The sequence below is a fragment of the Manis pentadactyla genome, chromosome 7, assembly GCF_030020395.1.
Source record: "Manis pentadactyla isolate mManPen7 chromosome 7, mManPen7.hap1, whole genome shotgun sequence".
Lineage (NCBI taxonomy): Eukaryota > Metazoa > Chordata > Mammalia > Pholidota > Manidae > Manis > Manis pentadactyla.
The window spans coordinates 148,767,826-148,786,772 of record NC_080025.1 but is presented as its reverse complement, the minus strand read 5'-3'; the positions used below and the strand labels follow the sequence as shown (position 1 = coordinate 148,786,772).

General features: G+C 58.2%; 1 protein-coding gene across 3 annotated transcripts in view; it reads left to right on the top strand.

The window, feature by feature from the left end:
• Positions 1–18,947, top strand: part of PTPRN2 (protein tyrosine phosphatase receptor type N2) — a 723,823-nt gene that overhangs the window by 336,931 nt on the left and 367,945 nt on the right. For 2 of the 3 annotated variants that reach the window (XM_036899584.2, XM_036899582.2), the window contains exon 10: positions 13,696–13,782. The exons of the other annotated variant lie outside the window; for it this stretch is intronic. In XM_036899584.2, coding sequence (XP_036755479.2) covers positions 13,696–13,782 — 87 coding nt within the window. The remainder of the gene's footprint in view (positions 1–13,695; positions 13,783–18,947) is intronic. 3 annotated transcript variants of the gene reach the window in all.

Below are 18,947 nucleotides of genomic sequence, written 5' to 3'. Positions count from 1 at the left end.
CTTGAGCCTTAATAGATCAACTATTACTTGACAAGAATCTGATGCCATTCTTTAAAGAAAAGGGCTTTTGTATGTTTGGCTGTCCCATAAAAAGGAGAAGGAATGTGACACTCAGCTCAGGGCTATCTCCCCATCAACGTTTAGCGTGGAGTAATAAGGCCAGGCTTTGCCTGGCGCCGTTCTCTTCTGATGCTTCCTGATGGACAGGGGACACTTGAATCCTTTGCCATTTACATTTTCATCCTCTTTACAAATTAGATGGATTATTCAAAACTGGATGAAGGGCAGGGAAGCCATCCTTGTTCTCCAAGGACAATTTAAAAATTATTTCAAGTGAAGTTGATAGGAAGAGATCATAGAATAGAAGGTGAACTTGAAGCCTAGGGGCTCATCACCTCAGCAGAGAAGACACTGCCCAACAGCTGCTGAATCAGGGCCTGAGGGACATGGCTGCATCTGTATGCCTCCCAACAAAGATCTCATGTTTGGGCTGCATTCCTGCAGAAGAATTCCGCCTGCGAGATTGGCATTGGAGAGGTAAGCCGTGGTCATCAGCACGTGGCCGAGAAGCCCAGGCGGCGAGTCATCAGTGGGTGGTGGACATAGGCAGTCCCATGGGACAACACCCTCCTGGCCCCCGAGGACAGGGCTGCCCCACGGCTGTGGGAGCTGGTGGACAAGACTTGGGTGCAGACCTGAAGGGCCTGGCAGCCTCTCAGGGCCGCAGAGGAGGCTCTGCCTTTGGAGGGGCCTCAGTCTCTCTGGTCCTCGTGACCCCAACAGACAGAGGCAGCCTGCAGAGCCGGTTGTCCATGGTGGTCCCCACGGCTGTGGACGTGGGCATGCCCGTATGTCCCTGACTTGGCCTCCTGTCTCCAGAGTGCCCGGGGGCTGCTGGGGAGACCTTGGCGAGTGGGAGGGACAGCGGCTGGGCCCGAGGTCGTGCTCCCAAGTGGCTTCAGCTGGTGGCTGTGCCCTGAGCCCTCGGCCCGCCTCTGGAGCGGAACAAGGCCCGCTGCAGTGGGAGTCCTGCGGAGTGGAGCGCAAGGGGAGCACACCCGCGGCAAGCCCTTCCCAGTGCCCTCTGATGCCCGTGGTCTCTCTGGGCAAAGACAGGCTGGTCGTGCATTTTCCTCCTTTAAAGTTTTCTTACCACAAACTTTCTGGCTGAACAAGCCAGTGAGTGAAACCACAAGTGCCACCCCCAGTTAGCACGTGGCCGCCCACACAGCAGGACATCCCACAGGCTGCAGTCGGCGTCTGGCCGTGGCAACGCCCGGCCGCAGCAATGCCCCGGCACAGACAGGCTCTGCCCCTTGCCCACCGGCCTGCAGTGGAGTTCAGAAGCCAGGCTGTCCTCTTGCCAAGCGGTGTGTGCCAGCCCGAGGGCTTGTGCGCAAGTAAGATGTGGTCTCTCCCGAAACAGCCTGCCTGCTTCCTCAGGCTTCCTTCTGGACCATCTGGAGGCCGGACCAGGTTGTTCCCAGAGCCCTCAGGGAGGACACTGCCCCACCCATCATTCAGCCTGAATTCTCAAGACCCTGCACATTCCGCAGTGACTTCCCATCCCTCCTGGGTGAACAGGAGGGGCCCGAGGTGCGGCAGGGCCCAGAGACCCCGCTGCCAGCCTAGCCCCTCAGACCTCTGTGTCTGGACCCTCCCAGAGTGCCGGGGAGCCGGCAGGCCTGGAGGGAGTGGTCACCCGCGGAGGAGCCCTCCTTCCTGGGTGGGGGAGAGAGATCCTAGGAACACCCTGGGTGGGGCCTGGGTACCTGGGCCCTGCAGGCTTTAGGTTCTCACCTGTTATCCAACCTTGCCTCACATGATGCCTTCCAGCTTTTTGTTCAGAAAATACAGCCATCGGCTCTACCCAGGATTTTTCCTAGATGTGATAAGTTCCCTGCTGTCAGCATTTATCTCTTTGCTTATGTGTCTTAAATGTAATGGGTTTACTATCACTGAAGATTATTTGACGGGGGTGATATAGCTCTGATGAGCAAAATTATTCAAGTCGCTCAAACATTAAAAAACATAGGAAAAACAAAAAATGTTCCCAAATCTAAAATTCTTGACTGCTGAGTGGATGGTTCTGGGGAACGTCAGTGGAACCAACCGTGAACAGTCGGTCGTCTCTGGGCCCCAGGTGTGGCCCGGCCCGGCTCGTCTGTCTCCCGTGGGCCTCTCCAGACGCGGGGCCTCACCTGGCCGTTCAGGCAGTGCCCACTGAGGGCCGCTGGGGGCACCCGGTCAAGCTTCCCGAGAAGGAGGGTGGGTAAGGTGCTCACCGCACAGCTTCTCCCCAGGGTAGTCGGACGCACCTCGGGGTGCCTTCTGGGCTGTTCCGAGACTCAGGTGAGGCAAATGCGGGACAGGACAGGAATCTGCAGCCGCCGCCTCCTTGCCGGGGTGTGAGTGGCGGCCGCGCGGGTCCCCAGGCCCGTGGATGGAATCAGTGCCAGACGGTGAGGAGCAGCTCCTGGGGCACCTCACTTGGGACCCAGCTCCCCACCGGAATAATCCCAGCAGCTCCGACCCTGGCTCCTGCCCAGCCCCCTGGCGCCTTCCCTCATCACCAAGGGCCTCAGGGCCGCCCGACTTGCACAGCCTGTGTCCTGTGCCGTCACCGCGTGCTCTCAGGGTCCTCGTGCTCCAGAAACACCCCCAGCCTTCCGTGCCGATGCCTCCGGGACTGTCTCCATGCCTGGCGCTCGGCTCACTGGGTCTCGGCCACATCCGCAGGGCCCCAGTGCCAGTGTTGTCCTTGGGGCCCGCCAGGCTGGGGCAGCATATGCATCCGCCGTCCCTCTGGCCATCTGTGTCCAGCCATGAGGACCCCTTCTCCTGCCATGCCTCTCCACTGCCCCCCGTCCTGCTCCGGGCCGTCCGCCCACCCTGACCAGGGCACTGTGGGGGCCTCCCCCGGTCTCCCTGTGGCCCCTCATCTTCCCTCAATCAGTTGTGCACGTTCAGACCCTGAGTCAGACCGTGTTGCCCTCCCCTTTCAAGACGTTGTCTTGACTTTGCTCAAAACGTGGAGACCCAGGTCCCTGACCTGATCCCAGGCCGCGAGGCCTCTGCAGGCTCATCCCCTCCCTCCCTGCCCTCTGCCTGGACGCTCTGCCAGCTGCCTCCCTCCTGCCCCTGGAGTATGCACCGTGCAGGCGGCCCTGCACTTGCCCTCCCACCCTGGGATGCTCCTCCACTGGCACACACTGCCCCTGTCACTCCTCATTCTTCCGAGGTTGGCTCAGAGCCCGCCTCTTCCATGCAGCCTTCCAGACCCCCAGCCCCAGTCACGCCAGTCATCAAGTGCAACCTGCCCCTCCCTCGGTTGCCCGGAATCACTGGCACTACAGGGCGTCACCTTTATGCGGTTGCGTGCCACCGCCTCCGTGCAGACTGCATGCCTCCCATGGGGAGGGGCTGCTCCACGTGTCCTCTGCCTCCCAGCACCTCGCAGACCCTCTGGGTGCCTGAGGAACCCGTGGGTGTAGGCGGTCTTCTGGAGGAGCCGGAGCATCGGCTCACCAGCTGGTCCGAGAACCAGCACGTACCTACCACCTAGGAGGCGGACTTTTGGGAAATTCCAGACACATGGACGGCGTTCATGGAAAAGCTCTTCCCAGGGCACCATGAGAACCAGTCTGTGTGGAAATCCAGTCAGAAAGCTGATTCTTTGGAAGTAGTGTGACGGCTCCTGCCTCTAATAGAGGCCCACTCAGAAACGTGTTCACGGGCAGCGTGCCTGCCTGCCTCAGGCTGCCCTCAGGGGGCGCCCGGCCTGGACTGTCCTGGCAGCACGGCAGCTGCAGGGGCGCCGCCCCACCCAGCAGGCCTCCCTGGCCCCTCAGAGCAGCGGAGGGATTTGTTTCTTGCTTTTTCTTATGCAGAATTTTGAACATAGAAAGACGAGAATGACCCAGGCCCGGCCTTGCCCTCCGTGACCCCCCGGGCTACACCTCTCATATCACTTGAAACAAACTATATATTGCCTTATAAATATTCCTTGAAATATTTCTAAAATACTAGGATTCTTTCTTTTTAACCTGTGATATCCTAATGCCATATCACACTGAAGGTAATAATGATCAGTATCATCAAATACCTAGCCTGCATTCAAATTTCCAGTTTTCACCTCAGTGTCAGAACTCTGAGTTCATTTGCGTTTTGACTCAGGATCCAGTGAGGCCCACACGTGGTGGCAGGCTGTTTGGTCTTCGCTGGTTCCAAACCTACAGGCTCGCTTCCATCTCGTTCCTGGAGGAGGTGTGACGTGTGGGGGTCTGGGGGAGTCAGGCTCGGCTGACCATGAACTGTGGCAGTAGACACAGCGAGGAAAGCCCGTGAAGGGGCAGGTGTGGGAGGCGTTACGAGCAGTGTCCTTGGCCCAGTGGCTTCCAGGTCACCTTGGCCGTGTCTAGCTGCCCAGGAGATGCTGGAAGAGATGATGCCAGGCCAGAAGGGGGTCCTGTGTGGTCTCTGATTGTGGCAAACCCCCTCCCCACATCCAGTGCCCTCCACTGTGTTACGGGGTGAGGTCAGTTGTGGGGCACGTGGAGGAGACGGAAGCATCGGAGCAGTGCCGCCCACCCCAACCACGCCTGGAACCTGGGTCTTCTGCACTCCCTGCCCCATGTGTGGGCTTAGAGGCTGACTCCTGGGCTGGTGCTTGAGGGGCAGGAGGCTCGTAGAAGGTGCTGCCAACCCTGGGATGCTTTCCTCTTGTAGCCACACTGACATCTGATGGCTACACCTGTGTCTGCCTGCCTACCTCACCTGTGTCTTCTATGTCCTATCCATATCCTCGTCTGTATGTCTGCCCCTGTACTACACCTACACCTGTATATCTGTATCTACACCTACACTGACACCTATACACCTACATCCATGGCTACATCTGTTTGTCTACACCTCTGTCTACTCCTACATCCTTACCCATGTCTGCACACCTAGGTCATTGGTGCCTGTATCCAGAGCTCTGTCGGTGCAGCCTGGTTGGTGCTGGATTCCCATAATTGCTGGGATGCTTTATTCTTCTTCGGTGATGCTGTCAAATTCCGAGTAGAGTAGCCTGGGGACCTGCATAGGTTAAGCACTGCAATTGATTTTTTGACACGTGTCATCAGTGCTATAAATGGGCCTGGCCTTAAGTCTGAGTTAAGCTGTTTAAATTTCACTCCTACATAGGAGGGAGTAACAAAGAAGGAGAAAAATATGAAAAGAAGAGATTTGCTAGGCTGTCAAAAATAGAAGCAAGCTGGAAATGAGTAAAAGTCAGAGGGAAAGGGAGAGGGGGAAGCAGCCCCTCAGGTGGCGTGGCTGTGGGGTGTGGCTTACTTAGGATGGTGACTTTGGGAAGTGTTTTACTGGAGGAGCTGGTCGTGATGACCGAGCTCCAGCGCGGATTCTGGCCCGACAGGCATCAGCTCCGGGCGCGGGAGGGGCCTGTACAGCCGGCACCGGAGCCCCGCGGACGGGCGGGGAAGCTGCGGGCCAGAGGCACCGTGCGAAAGGCCCTGCACCAGCCGGCGCTGCGCATCTGAGGAGCTGAAAACGCGGGGAGGCTGGGGGCCCTAAATGGGGTGGGAGGGCTGGCGAGGTTCCACAGGAAGTGGATCCTTAACCACAGACACGGGCACCACCGGAGGGTGTTACCGAAGCGAGCGGTGTGCTCGGGCCTGCTTTTCCAGACCCTCTGCCCCAGTGAGAGGAGTAATGGGGGTCTGCAGGGGGCGGGGCAGGCAGGCCCAGAGGTGTGCAGCTGCCCCTGGTCCCCTCCACTCCGTGCCCCCTCGCTCTCCACGCTGCGTGGCTGACCCGTGAAGGGGCTGCTGTGCTGTGAACTGGCCTGGACTTAAAGCCAAGCTGGCAGCCTCACTAGATTCCCTCTGCTTCCCCAGTGGGCTTTGCTGGGCCTGCTAGGCTGTCTGCACCCCCTTTCCTGCTGCAGAACCTGTGTGGATTTGGGGTAATGGCCTGACCGGTCATCAGCTGAGAGTCATGTCAGAGAAGGGGTAAAGGCCTCAGGCTTCACATGCATGCCCACAGGGCAATGCCCGCAGAACTCCCCGCACCAGGACCCTGCGTGTTTTGAGGCTAGTGGGCGGAGTGGGACCGGGCCCAGCACATGTGGTGAGTGGCCGGCACTCTGAGACCAGGTATGCAGTGACCGAAGGGGCAGTGCGGGAGCCGGCTGGGGCGTCTTCCTGTGGGCCAGGTATGGACAGGGAAACCCCACACTGGGTGTGGGTGTGACTGCAGTGGGAGACTGATTGTGTCAGGAGAGCTGGCCTCCCCCTCCGCTGTCAGAGAGGTTTGCAGGCCCCCTGGGCTGCGAGGACAGAACCACTCTGTGACGCCACCACTGGACCCGCCAGTGGATGCCATGCCCTCAGATCAAGCCCCTGCCCCAGCCACGCAGCCCACGTTCTTGATGACTCCTCACAGCCCTGCTCTCCTGATGCTCAGCATTGGCGCCTCCCTGCCGGCTGCCAGTGTGAGCCCCACATGGCAGGAACGGAGCCCTGGTGTCGGTGACCCGCTGCCTGCCAGCCCCAGGAAGGGCCTCCCCAGAGCCTAGGGCAGGTGAAGGGTGGGTCTAGGGTGCAGCCTGGGCATGGCTGCCCACCGCAGGCCTGCTTGCAGATGCCTGCAAGACCTGGGTCCCCCCTGTGGCTCCACCCGACGTGACGCCTGCTTCATTCTGCTACAACCCAAACTTCTCCCAAGTCAACACGGGGCGGTGGCCCCCTTTGGAAGCAACTTCCCTGGCCTGCTGAACACACTTTTTTCTCCAGTTCTGATGAGGTGTCGTTGACACACCGAGATACTTGGAGCACACCGTGTGTGATCTGATCCCAGCGCCGCTGTGGGAGGGCGGCCACGGCCAGTTGGTCGGTGCATCTGTCACCTCCTGTGGTCCTCTTTTTTTTTTTGATAATTTTTTTTTTTGGTATCATTAATCTACAATTACATGAGGAACATTATGTTTACTAGACTCCCCCCATCACCAAGTGCCCCCCAGATACCCCATTACAGTCACTGTCCATCAGCGTAGAAAGATGCTGTAGAATCACTACCTGTCTTCTTTGTGTTGTACAGTCCTCTCCATGCCCCCCACCCCATTATACATGCTAATCATTATGCTGTGGTCCTCTTTTTTGTGTGTGGTGAGAACATCTAAATTGTACTCTCTCAGCAAACTTCAGTTGTGCAATACAGTGGTGCCCACCGTCAGCACCGCACTGTGCATTAGGTCCCCAGGCCCTGTTCACCTTTTAACTGGGTGTTTGTGCCTGTTTCCTTTCTCTGCTCCCCACTGCCCAGCCCCTGGCCACCGGCACTCTGCTCTGTTTCTACAAGTCAGGCTCTTGTTTAGATTCCGTGTATGGGTGAGACCACGTGGCATCTGTTCTTCCGTGACTGGCTTGTTTCGCTCAGCGTGATGTGCTTCGGGCTCACCCATGTTGTGATAAACGACCAGATTTCTTGTCTTAAGGCTGATGAGTGTTCCAGTCTATATCCCCGCCACAGGTTCTTCATTCACTCATCACTGGTGGACACACATTTTTCTTTTTGTTTGTCTCAAGATGATTTTGCCTTTGATTTCTTCTTTGACCCACTGGTTGTTCAGGAGCAAACTTATACGGTCTCCACATATTTGTGAATTTTTCAGTTTTCTTCTTAAGATGAGTTTCTAGTTTCATACCATTGTGGTTAGAGATGTTTGATATGATTTTGATCTTCTTAAGCTTATTAAACTTGCTTGTGGCCTGTCACGTGGTCTTCCCTGGAGAACGTGTCGTGTGTGACATAAGTGCGCTCTTGTGCCGACGGCTGGCCCGCCCTGCCGTGTCTGTTCCGCTGTCTGGTGCGCCGTGCAGTTCGCACCCACTGCTTCCTTGCTGGTTTTCTGGCTGGACGATCTGTCCATCATTGAAAGAGGGTACTGAGGTCCCCTTCTCTTACTGTATTGCTATCCATTTCTCCCTTCGGATCTGGTCGTATTTGCTTTATATATTAGATGTTCCTATGTTGGGTGTATATTTACGAACGTATCCTCTTGATAAATTGACCCCTTTATCATTATGTGATACTTTGTCTCTTACCATCTTTGGCTTAAAGTCGGTGACGTGGGCGTCCGTGGAGCTGCCCCCACTCTCTTTTGCTTCCCATTTGCATGAAATACCTTTTTCCATCCCTTCGCTTTCGGTCTGTGTGTATCCTTAACGCTGAAGTGCGTCTCTTGTAGGTGACATCTGGTTGGATATTGTTTTTTTTAAATCCATTCACGCACTCTGTCTTTTGATTGGAGAATTTAGTCCATTCACATTTAAAGTAATTACTGATAGATATGGACTTAATATTGCCCCTTGGTTACTTGCATTTTGGTTGTTTTGTAATTCCTTTGTTCCCTTCTTTCTCTTCCTTGGAGACTTGGCTGTGTGACGGTGGTTGGCTTTGATCCCTTTCTCTTTATTCTTTTGTGTATCCATTGTAGGCTTTCGCCCTGTGGTCACCATCAGGCTTCCTGAAGCATCCTGTGTTTGTAACAGTCTGTTTTTAGCTGACAGCAACCTAGAATGCACACTGAAGCCCTACATTTTTATACTACCTCCCCATTTTATCTTTTTGATGTCAGTATACTTTTATAAGGTAACACTAAGACATTGTGTGCTTAGATTTGTCTTAGCAGTTGGCAAATGTTTTATTTTTTTCAAAAAATTTGGAGAGATGAACATGCTTACAGTGAGAATATGATCTTATCTTCATGTTAGAAACAATAAGCTGTTTGAATTCAACAGTTTTTCACCTGCTGATTTGTTTTTTACCTGTGAAGAGTTGGTGGTTTTTAACCAATAAACTGATTACTTTACTAATAAGAGTAGTTAAGGATCGTGAGCACCTTGAGGTGAGTCTACAGGTGCCCTGGAACACCAGGGCTGCTCAGCAGTCAGCGTTCAGCTTGGTGGCTCACCTCGTCCTGGGCTCATTCCCTCACACTCTGAAAATGTTGGACTTTATGGGATTCCTGCAGGGAAAAGTGTGGTGCTGACCAAAGCTGGGATTTTGGATCTTCTTGGGTCCCCCAGCCTCCATCATTCGCCTTTGTCTGCATTGGGGAAAAGTATTGTGTTAGCAAAAAGTTAACTAACTTAAAAGATTAAGTAGAATAAACATCATTATTTGTTGTAGTGATGGCTAGGGATAACTAGAATGATTGGTGAATCCATGAAAACCTTCTTTTATCCCCTGGTTTCGAATATCATTTCATCAAAACAGTGTATCAAAGTTGACTGATTTCATTTTGTAATCAGTCGCGTGGTGAATTTTCAAACAAATAGGTAAATGTCCAAAATGAGGATGTGAAGCCGCAGAAGCGCCAACGGTCAGCTCCTGAACGCAGAACCCAGACGTGAACGTCTGGTTGGCAAGGTGTCCAGCCCCATGGCTGGGCCCGGTTCCCAGCCTGGTTTCCTGTGGCTCGTGAGAAGCAGATGGGGTGCTGCCGAGACAGTGAGCCAGGGTGAGATGCAGGTAGGGCACCACCCGGGCTCGCCCCATGTTTCTGGAGTCCTCCATCACGACACTCACCCTGTAGTAGCAATCAGGGTGAGTGTTTCTTCTGGAAATCTTCTGCTAGCATGACCTTGGGCAGTGAGTTTCGTCTCTCTGCTCTCAGCTTCTACTCCTTTAATGGGGTCCGTCAAGTACCTACTGCAGGTCTGTCACGAGCACTAGGTGAGGGGACCTGCATGGAGGCCGAGCAGGGTGGCGCGAGGGGGCGAACTTGCAGGGCCGCTGCCCTCACGGCCTTCCAGTCGCCTTGCAGGGCACACGCCACGGCTCCTTCCACACCCAGCAGAGTCAGTTTTCTCATGTTCTGAAGTCTTTCATTCCCGCGATGATCTAGAGCCCCGTGGACACCCACAGGGCTGCACGTGGCGTTGTGAGGCTCTCGTGGAATCAGGGTGCTGCTCTTCCCCTGTGAGCCCCCACCCAGGGGGTGGCATGAGCATGTCAGTAGGTCCCATCTGGTTACTGAGCAGACCCCTGGGGCGTCCTTCAGACTGAGCAGGGGTGCTGGCCTGCTGCCGTGCCTCAAGAGGAAATGCGTCAGAGAAGGGACCCGTCTAGCTTCTGAAAATCTTTCCTGCCACCAGGTAGTGCGGCCCCTCCGGCCACCCCCTGGTCTGACCTGGGCCGCCAGGAGTGCTCACATCCATCTCCCTGCGGCAGCCTGGGCGTCCCGGTAATCAGGGTGACAGCTGTCACAAGCAGATGCGTGACATTGCACGTGCCGTCCCACCCATTGATTCCTGAGATTCGCTCCCACTGTGTTCTGACGACAGTCAGACCATGAAATGACAGGTGATGGCCATGTAGTTTAGAGACAGAGTGGAACTGACCGTGTGCTCATTTTGAGGGCAGTTAGCGCCCTCCCATGGGGCTGGCTGCGGCCTGGGGCCACTGCCGTGGCCTTGCCCTCCCTGCCTGGGCTGTGACCCCTATGCTGTGGCCTGGCAGGATAAGCAGCTGACTGTGCTGGTCCTGCAGCTTGTGGGGTGGGTGCTGTCCTGCCAGTGGGTTCCAGCCCCAGGCAAGGTCACTGTGGAGTCAGTGTGACCAAAGAAAGGACAGTAGACTGTTCTTGGGGTGAAAGGGTTATACCTAACTTTATTCCCATGGTGGCAGGTCAGTCACTAGAATCCCATCCACTCAGAGCGAGTCTGCAGGCAGCAAGCCGGTCTCTGCCTCTGGGCCTCTCTGCCCGCACAGCCGTCCCCTGGGCCTCTGTCCTTGGTGCTACCACCACCCCAGCCTCCGCTCTGCTCTCCTGCAGCCTTGCAGCCGTGCCACCATGTCGCCCAGAGCACTGGGCAGAGCTCTTCATATAGATTCAACAATAACACACTGCCCACACGCGTGTAGTGAGCTGGCCGACAAGGGCCAGGTGAGAATCCCGGCCGCAGAAACCTTCACTTTATCCACAGGTGGTGGATTGTCTTGCTTGTGAGGCAGGCCAGTCCATGAAGATATCTGGGCTGGGGGCTTCATCGTTATCTCCAAGGCTGTTTTAGGTACTCTTGTGATAAGGATGTTAGCTCTCTGTATGTGGGGTGAGGGAATGCGGGGCCCTGAGGCAGTCCTGAGGGACTGGGGTTCATGATAGCACCCCTGGGCCCCACATCTCCTGTCCCCCTTGGGAATCCAGACGTCTCGGTTGGGAGGCCGGTTGATGTGTAGCAGGGGAAGGAGGCTTTGGAGACACAGGAAAGGTCAGGGGCGGCTCATGCCTTCACTGCGCTTGCAGCTTATGGAGGGAGATTGGGTTCAAACACATGGTGTGTTTGGAGACCCTTCCCCTCCATGCTTAGAAATAGGTGGTGAGCTGGGTGGTTTTGAATCAAAATGCAGAGAGAGTTTTAGAAAAAGGGAGGCGCCTTGCAGGCACATAGGTCAGGGTCAGTGGGCCCGTCAATGACGGGCTTGGGGAGGAAGGGTGGTCCTGTGGCTGCAGGGTCCCGGGTTGGTGGGAGCAGGGCTGAGACAAGGGGCGGAGGGTGCAGAGGGGGCTGAGGTCTCCCTGGGAGGGGAGTGCAGTCAGACCAGGCAGCAGGCAGCCCAGGTCAGGTCCAGCTGTGGGTGGAAGTCATCGCCACAGCTTTCAGGGTTTTAGGGCCAGTGCTGGCCTCAGTGAGCCCGGCAGCACGTGTGTGTGCATGCACGTGCTCCATGTCTCATGCAGGAGCCCACCTGCATGTCTCTTAGTGTGCCTGCAGGTGCACGCACACCTGGGGAGTGCTCGGCCATCGGTGCCTCCTCTTTAGGCCACCTGGGTCTCCTGTGCGCATCCTCCCTGCAGAGCCAGGACTGCAGCAGTCGATTCTGTTCCTGGAGCACAGGGGTGGGAGGGTGGATGCCAGGGAGCCGGTGTTTCCAGCCCCTCGGCTCCTGGGACAACACTCCCCGACTCGTGCCGACAGAGTCCTCAACCGTGAGCAAGCACGTGTGTGGGCAGAACATGTTGCCAGTAACCACAGAAAGACGGGTTCAGACCGAGGCCAGCGTGCCTTTCAGCGGGCTCAGCGTCAAGCTGGGCGTCACTCCTGACCTCTCACTGCTCAGTAGTGGCTGTTGCTGGCGGCCCACTTCCCCAGACTCAGCTTCCGCTGGCCCCAGGCGCCCGCCTGCTGTCGGCTCAGGAGAGCCCAGCCCCTTCTCATGTCGGGGTCACGCGGCCCGGCACAGGCTTCCTGAGGCTGGGCTGCTTTCCTGACAGATGCCCAGAGCTGGCCTGTCATGAGCGAGCTCCACGATGTCCGGACCCACCTGTTCAGCACAGGGGCCGTTGCTGAGTCGGCTGGTGCTGCCACAGCCTGCCCCGGGCAGGGCTCAAGGACCCCGTAGACATGCATCTGCATTTGGGGGCAGGTGTGCGTGGGGCGCCCAGCTGGCTGCTGGAGAGCAAGCTCTGACCTGCAGCTGCAGGCAGACAGGCAGTGAGTGACCGTGAAGACACAGAGGTGCCAGGCAGAGCCCTGCCCCAGTCAGCTGCCCGTTCCTGGTGGGCGCAAGCTGCCAGCTCTGAAGCGTGTCTAGGGCTTTCTAGCAGGGAGGGGGAGGGGCGGACGGGCACACCTCCATGCCGCGTGTGTGCACCTTATTCCATACGTGATGCAAAAAGGTCTGGAAGGCTGTGTTTGGAGAGGTCTGGGGGCCTGCCTGACCTTGGTGGAGGAAGGCCTGCGGCCCTGAGGGCCACTCACTTGCTCAGGAAGCGGGACAGTAAAGGGAGGGCGGCCCTTTGGTTGCAGCCACAGCCAGACCGCTCGTTTCTCACCTGGCGCAGGCTCAAGGGGGCATCGGAGTAACAGGCGAGGTGGAGACTGGGCAGGGCCGCACTCGGCCCGGCTCCTCCGCGGTGCTGAGGGCCCTTCTCCCACCCGAGGCTCGCTGTGGGGCGGTGGCCAGTCAGCAGCCCACTTGAGCCCACTTCCACGCTAGGACAGGGGCACGGATGTCCGTGCTGCCACAGGCCGCGTGTCCTGAACAGCATGGCGATCTGAGATGGTGCTGACGGGATCTCACAGGCAGCATGTGATTTACAAAACAGAGAGCTGGGATTTGGGCTTGGTAACAGCAACCGAATTACACACGGTTCCCGTGGGCACCTCCGTATGTGCAGCTGGGCTTGCTGGGGGTGCGAGGCCACACAGCAGCCCGGGACCCCTGTGCCCCTTTCTGGCGCCCTGCCAGGGACTGTGATCCAGCAGCTCTTTACCCTCATGGGCACGGAACTCATTTTAGAAATGAATCCATTTAAAAACACGTGTTTCCTTTGTACGTATGTGCCTGCCCTGGAGTGTGATTCTCAACATCTGTGTCTCCCTCCCCGTGTCTTTGGGCCCTTCCCTCCCCGCCCGCCCTCTTTTTACATTTTTATCGAAGGCTGAAGTGAGCCCATGGCTGCTTCACGGGCCCATTTCTTCCCAGCAATTCCATTTGCACCGCATTGTTTGCCTTATTGTTGGGAGATTCGGGTGACGCATCTCCCTGGAGGAGCACCTGGTCCCGCCGCCCCAGGCGCACGGTGGCCATGTGACGGGAGTGCAGCGAGCGGGCCAGGGGTCAGGACGTTCTGCTCGAGTCAGCGAGTCCCACCTGGTGACCCTGTCCCCTCTCTCCCCACAGCCCCCTGAGCCCGGGACAGGGCGAGGAGCTGGTGGAGGACATTGCCCGTCTCCTCGCTGTGCCGATGAGAGACTTCGCAGACATCCAGTGAGTGCCGGCTGTGGGCCTGGGGCTTGTTCTCATTCATGGTATTTCTGTTCATGAGCTGGTGGGCCAGGGAAAGAGCGGGGTGCCTGGGGTCCCTGTTAATTATGTCAGAGAAACTGCTCAGGAAAGAAAGGAAAACAGGACTCCAGTGGGGTTTGGTAAGTTATTTAAACACAGCTGAAACCTGAGTTAATTATAAGAATTATCTCCTGGTAGACTGGGGCCCACAGAAGTCCTGGTTCTCAGCCCGCTGACCATCCATCCAGGAGGCCCTAGAAGGTTCCAGGCCCGCGCGCCTCTCCCTCCCCCGCGCCCCCTGCAGATGAGTCAGAGCCTTGGGATGGTGTGTCAGTGGAAGCTGTCAGCACATACACGTGCCTGCAGCGTGCAAACCCCCCTGCGTGTGTGGGGCGCTGGGTGGGAGGTGGGGCGCCTGAGTGCTGCCAGCCCTCTTGCCATCTGAGGACGGGGCATAGAAAGAGTCGGTGACACTGGGTTTTGGGGGCTGGCACGTGGCAAGTACCCAGTAAGGGGGAGCCGTTTCCGTGGAGAGCTGGTGCCGCATGAGTACCTGGAAAGGGAGGCTCTAATGGGTGTGTGTGGACATGCGCAGACTGGGCGTCCCAATCAGAGTCTGAGCACGCAGGTCAGCTCCCGAGGCATGCGGACAGGTCGGCACATGTGGCCTGAGCAACCAGGGTGAGAGATAAGGCCTCACTGGGCACATCCGCTGCAGCCCAGACGCCCCTGGGCCCTCCTCCTGCACAATACCGCTGTTTGTGGAGCAGCTCCTGTGGCCCCGCCTGGACGTGGCGGGGCAGTCGGCACGGCCCTACGTCCCACACGCCCTGCCTCTGACTGGGAAGTGTGCATGGGCGTACAGGTGGCCAGCGTGGGGGCCCGTGTGGGAAGCACCTCAGCCTGTGGCCTGGGAACTTCCAGAGGAGGGGGGTGAAGGACACGTCGCAGATGTCCCACAGAGAGGCGAGGTGCATCCTGGGAGTGCGTGCCTGGCACAGAGCGTAGGACACACTCAAACATTTGAAATGAGTAAGTCCCGGACAGCAAAGAGTGGCCGAGGGAGCTGCTGGGAGTTCCCACACCTGGGTGCACACACCTGGTGTGCAGGTGAGGTGAGGAGAGCCCAGCAGGGGGAGAGGAGACAGGGCTGCCTAAGGACCCTGGGCTCCGGAGCACAGCAGCAAGCCCCACGGCGATCGCGGTCAGATGTGGGCTGAGACGGGACCTGGGGTGAGCTGGCCATGGGGCACGCATGGGAGGCAGGACAGAACGGACCAACCTGAGGGGCAGGGGGCAGGCCCCGTGGACCTGTTCCCACCGTCAGGACAGACAGGTGGCCCAGCGGGGCACCCAGCCCTGTCGGGCTTCTTCACACATGGGCCCCAAGGGGAGGACGGGGCCTGTGGGGGGCTCTGGGCGGCAGCTGCTCCCACACAAGGGAAACACTCCCAGCCTGTGACACCAACGTAGCCACTGGCGCACGGGAGGGTGGGCCTCTCCTTGCTTGGCGCTCCACGGTGGTGTCCAGGAGCCAGGGCCTCGGGAAGGGGTGAGGGCTTGGGGTGCATCCTGGTGGGCTCCGCTGGACTCCTGCTGGGCAGCACAGATGCTGCAGTCCTGAAGGTGGACACAGGCCCTCTGTGGTTGGGGCAGAGGAGGAGAGGGCGCAGAGGGGACGTGGAGGCCTGCGCGGTCCCCAGCACATGTGCTCTGAGCACACGCACACAGCTCCGTCTCTGTTGTCCCAGGACCCCACCTGGTGGTGTCTGTACCCCAGGCTGTGTCCGGGGGGCGTGGTGTGGCAGAGTCCCGCACAGGTGTGCTCCGAGGCTTATTCTCGGCCCTGTCACCACAGATGCCAGCCTCAAGTCACAGGCCATGCCTCCCAGCTCCTGAGCAGGGGGCCCGTGTGTCTGTCACATCACAAGGGGGCTGTGCTCTGGTCCATGCCCGGCTGCATCCTCACAGAACAGGGCCAGCACTGTGCCAGGCGCAGGATGGAGGTGAGCAGGGGACGGGCCGCCAGAGCAGTGTGGCCGTGCTTGCTGTGCAGGGTTGTCCCAGGAGACAGAGCTGCTCAGCTACAGGGGTCCTGGCGTCCCCACTGCTCTTGCGGGTCCAGGATGGGAGGCATGTCACGGGCATCCAGTGAGCCGACGCTAGGCACCTGCCTCGTCTCTGCCGGCCATGAGGCCATCGGTCCTGAAAGACTTCCAATGACCGCCTGTGCATCTTGCAGCTCTGCGAAGCTTTCCAAGCTCTTTCTCCTGTTGCCATTATTTTAAAGTTCATCACCTTTAATTTCGAGTAAGAAGGAGCCAGAAGTTGGGGCTGCGCCGGGTCCAAGTAGGGATCTGCGCTTGCTTCAGCAGCTCCTGAGGCTGCCCCAGATCCGCACCGCCCTCTCCAGCTGCGAGGGTTCCCACTGGCTCTGCCCCGGAGAGCGCCACGGTCCAGAGACACATTCTGTCAACAGATACGCTCTGAGCACCTGCGAGGACCCGGCAGGGGCAGACGGGCTAGGTCCCTGCTCTCTGGGAACTGCATTCCAGCAGAAACAGTCACTAAATGGCTGGATGGGGTCAGGCAGCCTCACTTCATGTGGAAACGGGCGCTGGCTGGAATGCGGGTGGGCTGCCGGAGGTCAGTAGGACCAAGGACGCTGCCAGCGGCCAGGCTGCTTGTGAACAGGAGGGACGGCGCGTCCCCAAGGGACAGGAGGGGCAGCTTGGGGCCTGGGCGTCTCTGTGAGGAACGTGGCTTTCCTCCGAGTCCGGGAAGCCGCCTGAGCGCTTTCACTGGGGGAGCACGGCTCCCACTGTGGGAAGAAGGAAGTGCAGGGGGCAGGAGTCGTGGGGCTGTGGGGGGCGTGGTGAGCCCGCACCGGTTGGAGCTCAGTCCTGGGGAAGTTGAGTCACGGTGGGTGTGAGAAGGGCAGCGCCCCCGAGAGGGCTTTGTGTGTGTGTCCATTTGAACCTCTCGCAAGCCCCGTGGGAGGGACTCCTCACCTGGGACGCTGAGGGTCCTTTAGAATCATCGTTTATCCTGCTGCCTTCCGTTCCATGCCAGAGGTCATGCCAGCCAGCCCTGCCCCTGTGTACAACCCCCAAAAGGGGCTTGGCTGTCAGACTCAGAAACTCAGCTGTGACCACAGGCCCAGGGAGGGCACCTGGCTGCCTCTTGGGGAGCCAGTCCCGCTGACCGAGGCCAGTGCCCGTGGGCCCCTTGTCCCAGGTCACGCGCCATTGAAGAGCAGTGCAGAGGGAGCCAGGCCGGCCAGGTGGTGCTGAACCCCCTTCGGAGGAGCACCCACACCAGCCTCTCCTGGCCTGGGCTGCCTCCCCACCTCCACATGTGATGGGCCGTCTCTGCGCTTCATGCTAGGCCCTGAGCTCAGGGCTGAGAGCATCCAGACTGGAATGGCACTGCGTGGATGGTGTTAAACGCCTGCATGACAGCGAGTGATGGCACCCAGCAGTGAGGGGAATTTCTCGACCCTGCACCCATTGGGAGGAGACACTGACTTGGCTGGGAGACGGGCCTGGGGGTGCCAGGGTGCGTGCAGCTGGCGAGGGAGTGAATGGTGAGAAGGTCGGTGGACCTCAGCCTGGGAGGTGAGGACTGTGCCACCAGGAGGAGCTCCCGGAGCAGCAGCGGAAGCCCAGGGAATGTCACAGCTCCGCCATCACCCCCGGCTAGGACCCACCTGAACCCATGGCTCAGCTTGGCAGGGAGATTTTAAAGTCTTATCGTACCAGAAGGAAGGTGTGAGGTTTCTCTTCACCTACAGCGAAGAGATACTGGTTTACTAGGTCAAGGAACATGTTTTGCCCTCAACCCAAGGACTGAGAAACGCTCGTCACCACAGCTCTTCTGTGGCCGTGCCCCGCCTGAGCCCTCCCTCCTCCCACGCTCAGCGGAGTCACTGGCCTGCAGAGTCTCAGCATGGGGTCAGGACCTTCATCCACCAGGGCAACGGGAGCGGCTGTTGGGAAGGAGGAGTGTCCACTGGGATGGGGGGGCCACCCGGCTCCCTCCCACCAGCTCCTGCCTGGACCTCCAGGGGCTCCTGCTCTGGCTCCGTCCTCCCGCGTGAGCCAGCGGGCAGTGAAGCTGGCTGCGGGGAGCGCTTCCCAGCCCTGAGCTGGGGGCCTTCTCCATCCTAGGAACCAAGCCTGGCAGCACCACCTGAAACTGGCCGGAACGGGCTGGGGCTCCTCAGACCACCCTGCTGTCCATCGTGTCCCGCATCAAAGCCAAGTCACAGCTGGGCCTCCTGGAGCCAACTTCAGCCAACTCCTTCAGCCAACTCCTGAAGCCCCCAGTCCTGGCCACTTGTCACCCGTACTGCGGCCCGGGTCTTTAATGCTTGTGTGAGTGCACATATGGCTCTTTGCCCTCCCGAGCTGCACACACGTGCCCTGTGCGTCGCCCCGGGCTCCTGCACAGTGGTGGTGCACGCAGAGGATGGGCACCTCTGGGCAGGCTGACGTGCCCTAGGGGTCTCAGGGAGGGGCTTCCGGCCAGCACTTGGCTGCGTGTTTCAGAGCACATGCCCGCGGCTGTTCATTGTTCCAGGAGAGGAAGGAGGCCACCACGCAAGCCCGCACTCTGAGATTGTCTGCATTTTTATGGAAGTACTAGTTATGCTTAATATGTTTTGTTAATGGTTATGTAGCTGTCAAGTAAATCCCATTATTTCTTATTACATCATTAGAGACCATTAAAGCAGCATTAGCATGCTGATGTAATTATACCCCCAGACCAGGCGGGCACAGTTATGGTTTTATAACCCAATCCTGGCTGTCCTCGGGGGCGCTGACTGATGCCGGCCGCTCTCCCCAGCACTCAGCCAGGTGGGCGGGGCTGCGGCGCCGGCACACAAAAGAAGGGGCTGGAGGTGGGCCCGCGGCAACACTCCTTGCAGGAGCCGCTGTGAGCCTCCACATCAGCCGCCTGGGGTCAGCTGAGGGCATTTTGGAGGACAGCCTAATTCTGTGATGGATCTTATGTGTTGTCACAATGCAAGAGCGGTTTAGTTCTCCATCTGTGTAATTTGGTGAATTGATGAAATACGGTGGTGTTGTGTTTCAAGATAGTCACTGAAGCTGCAGCCATGGGAGGTCACAGCTCTGACGCTTTTC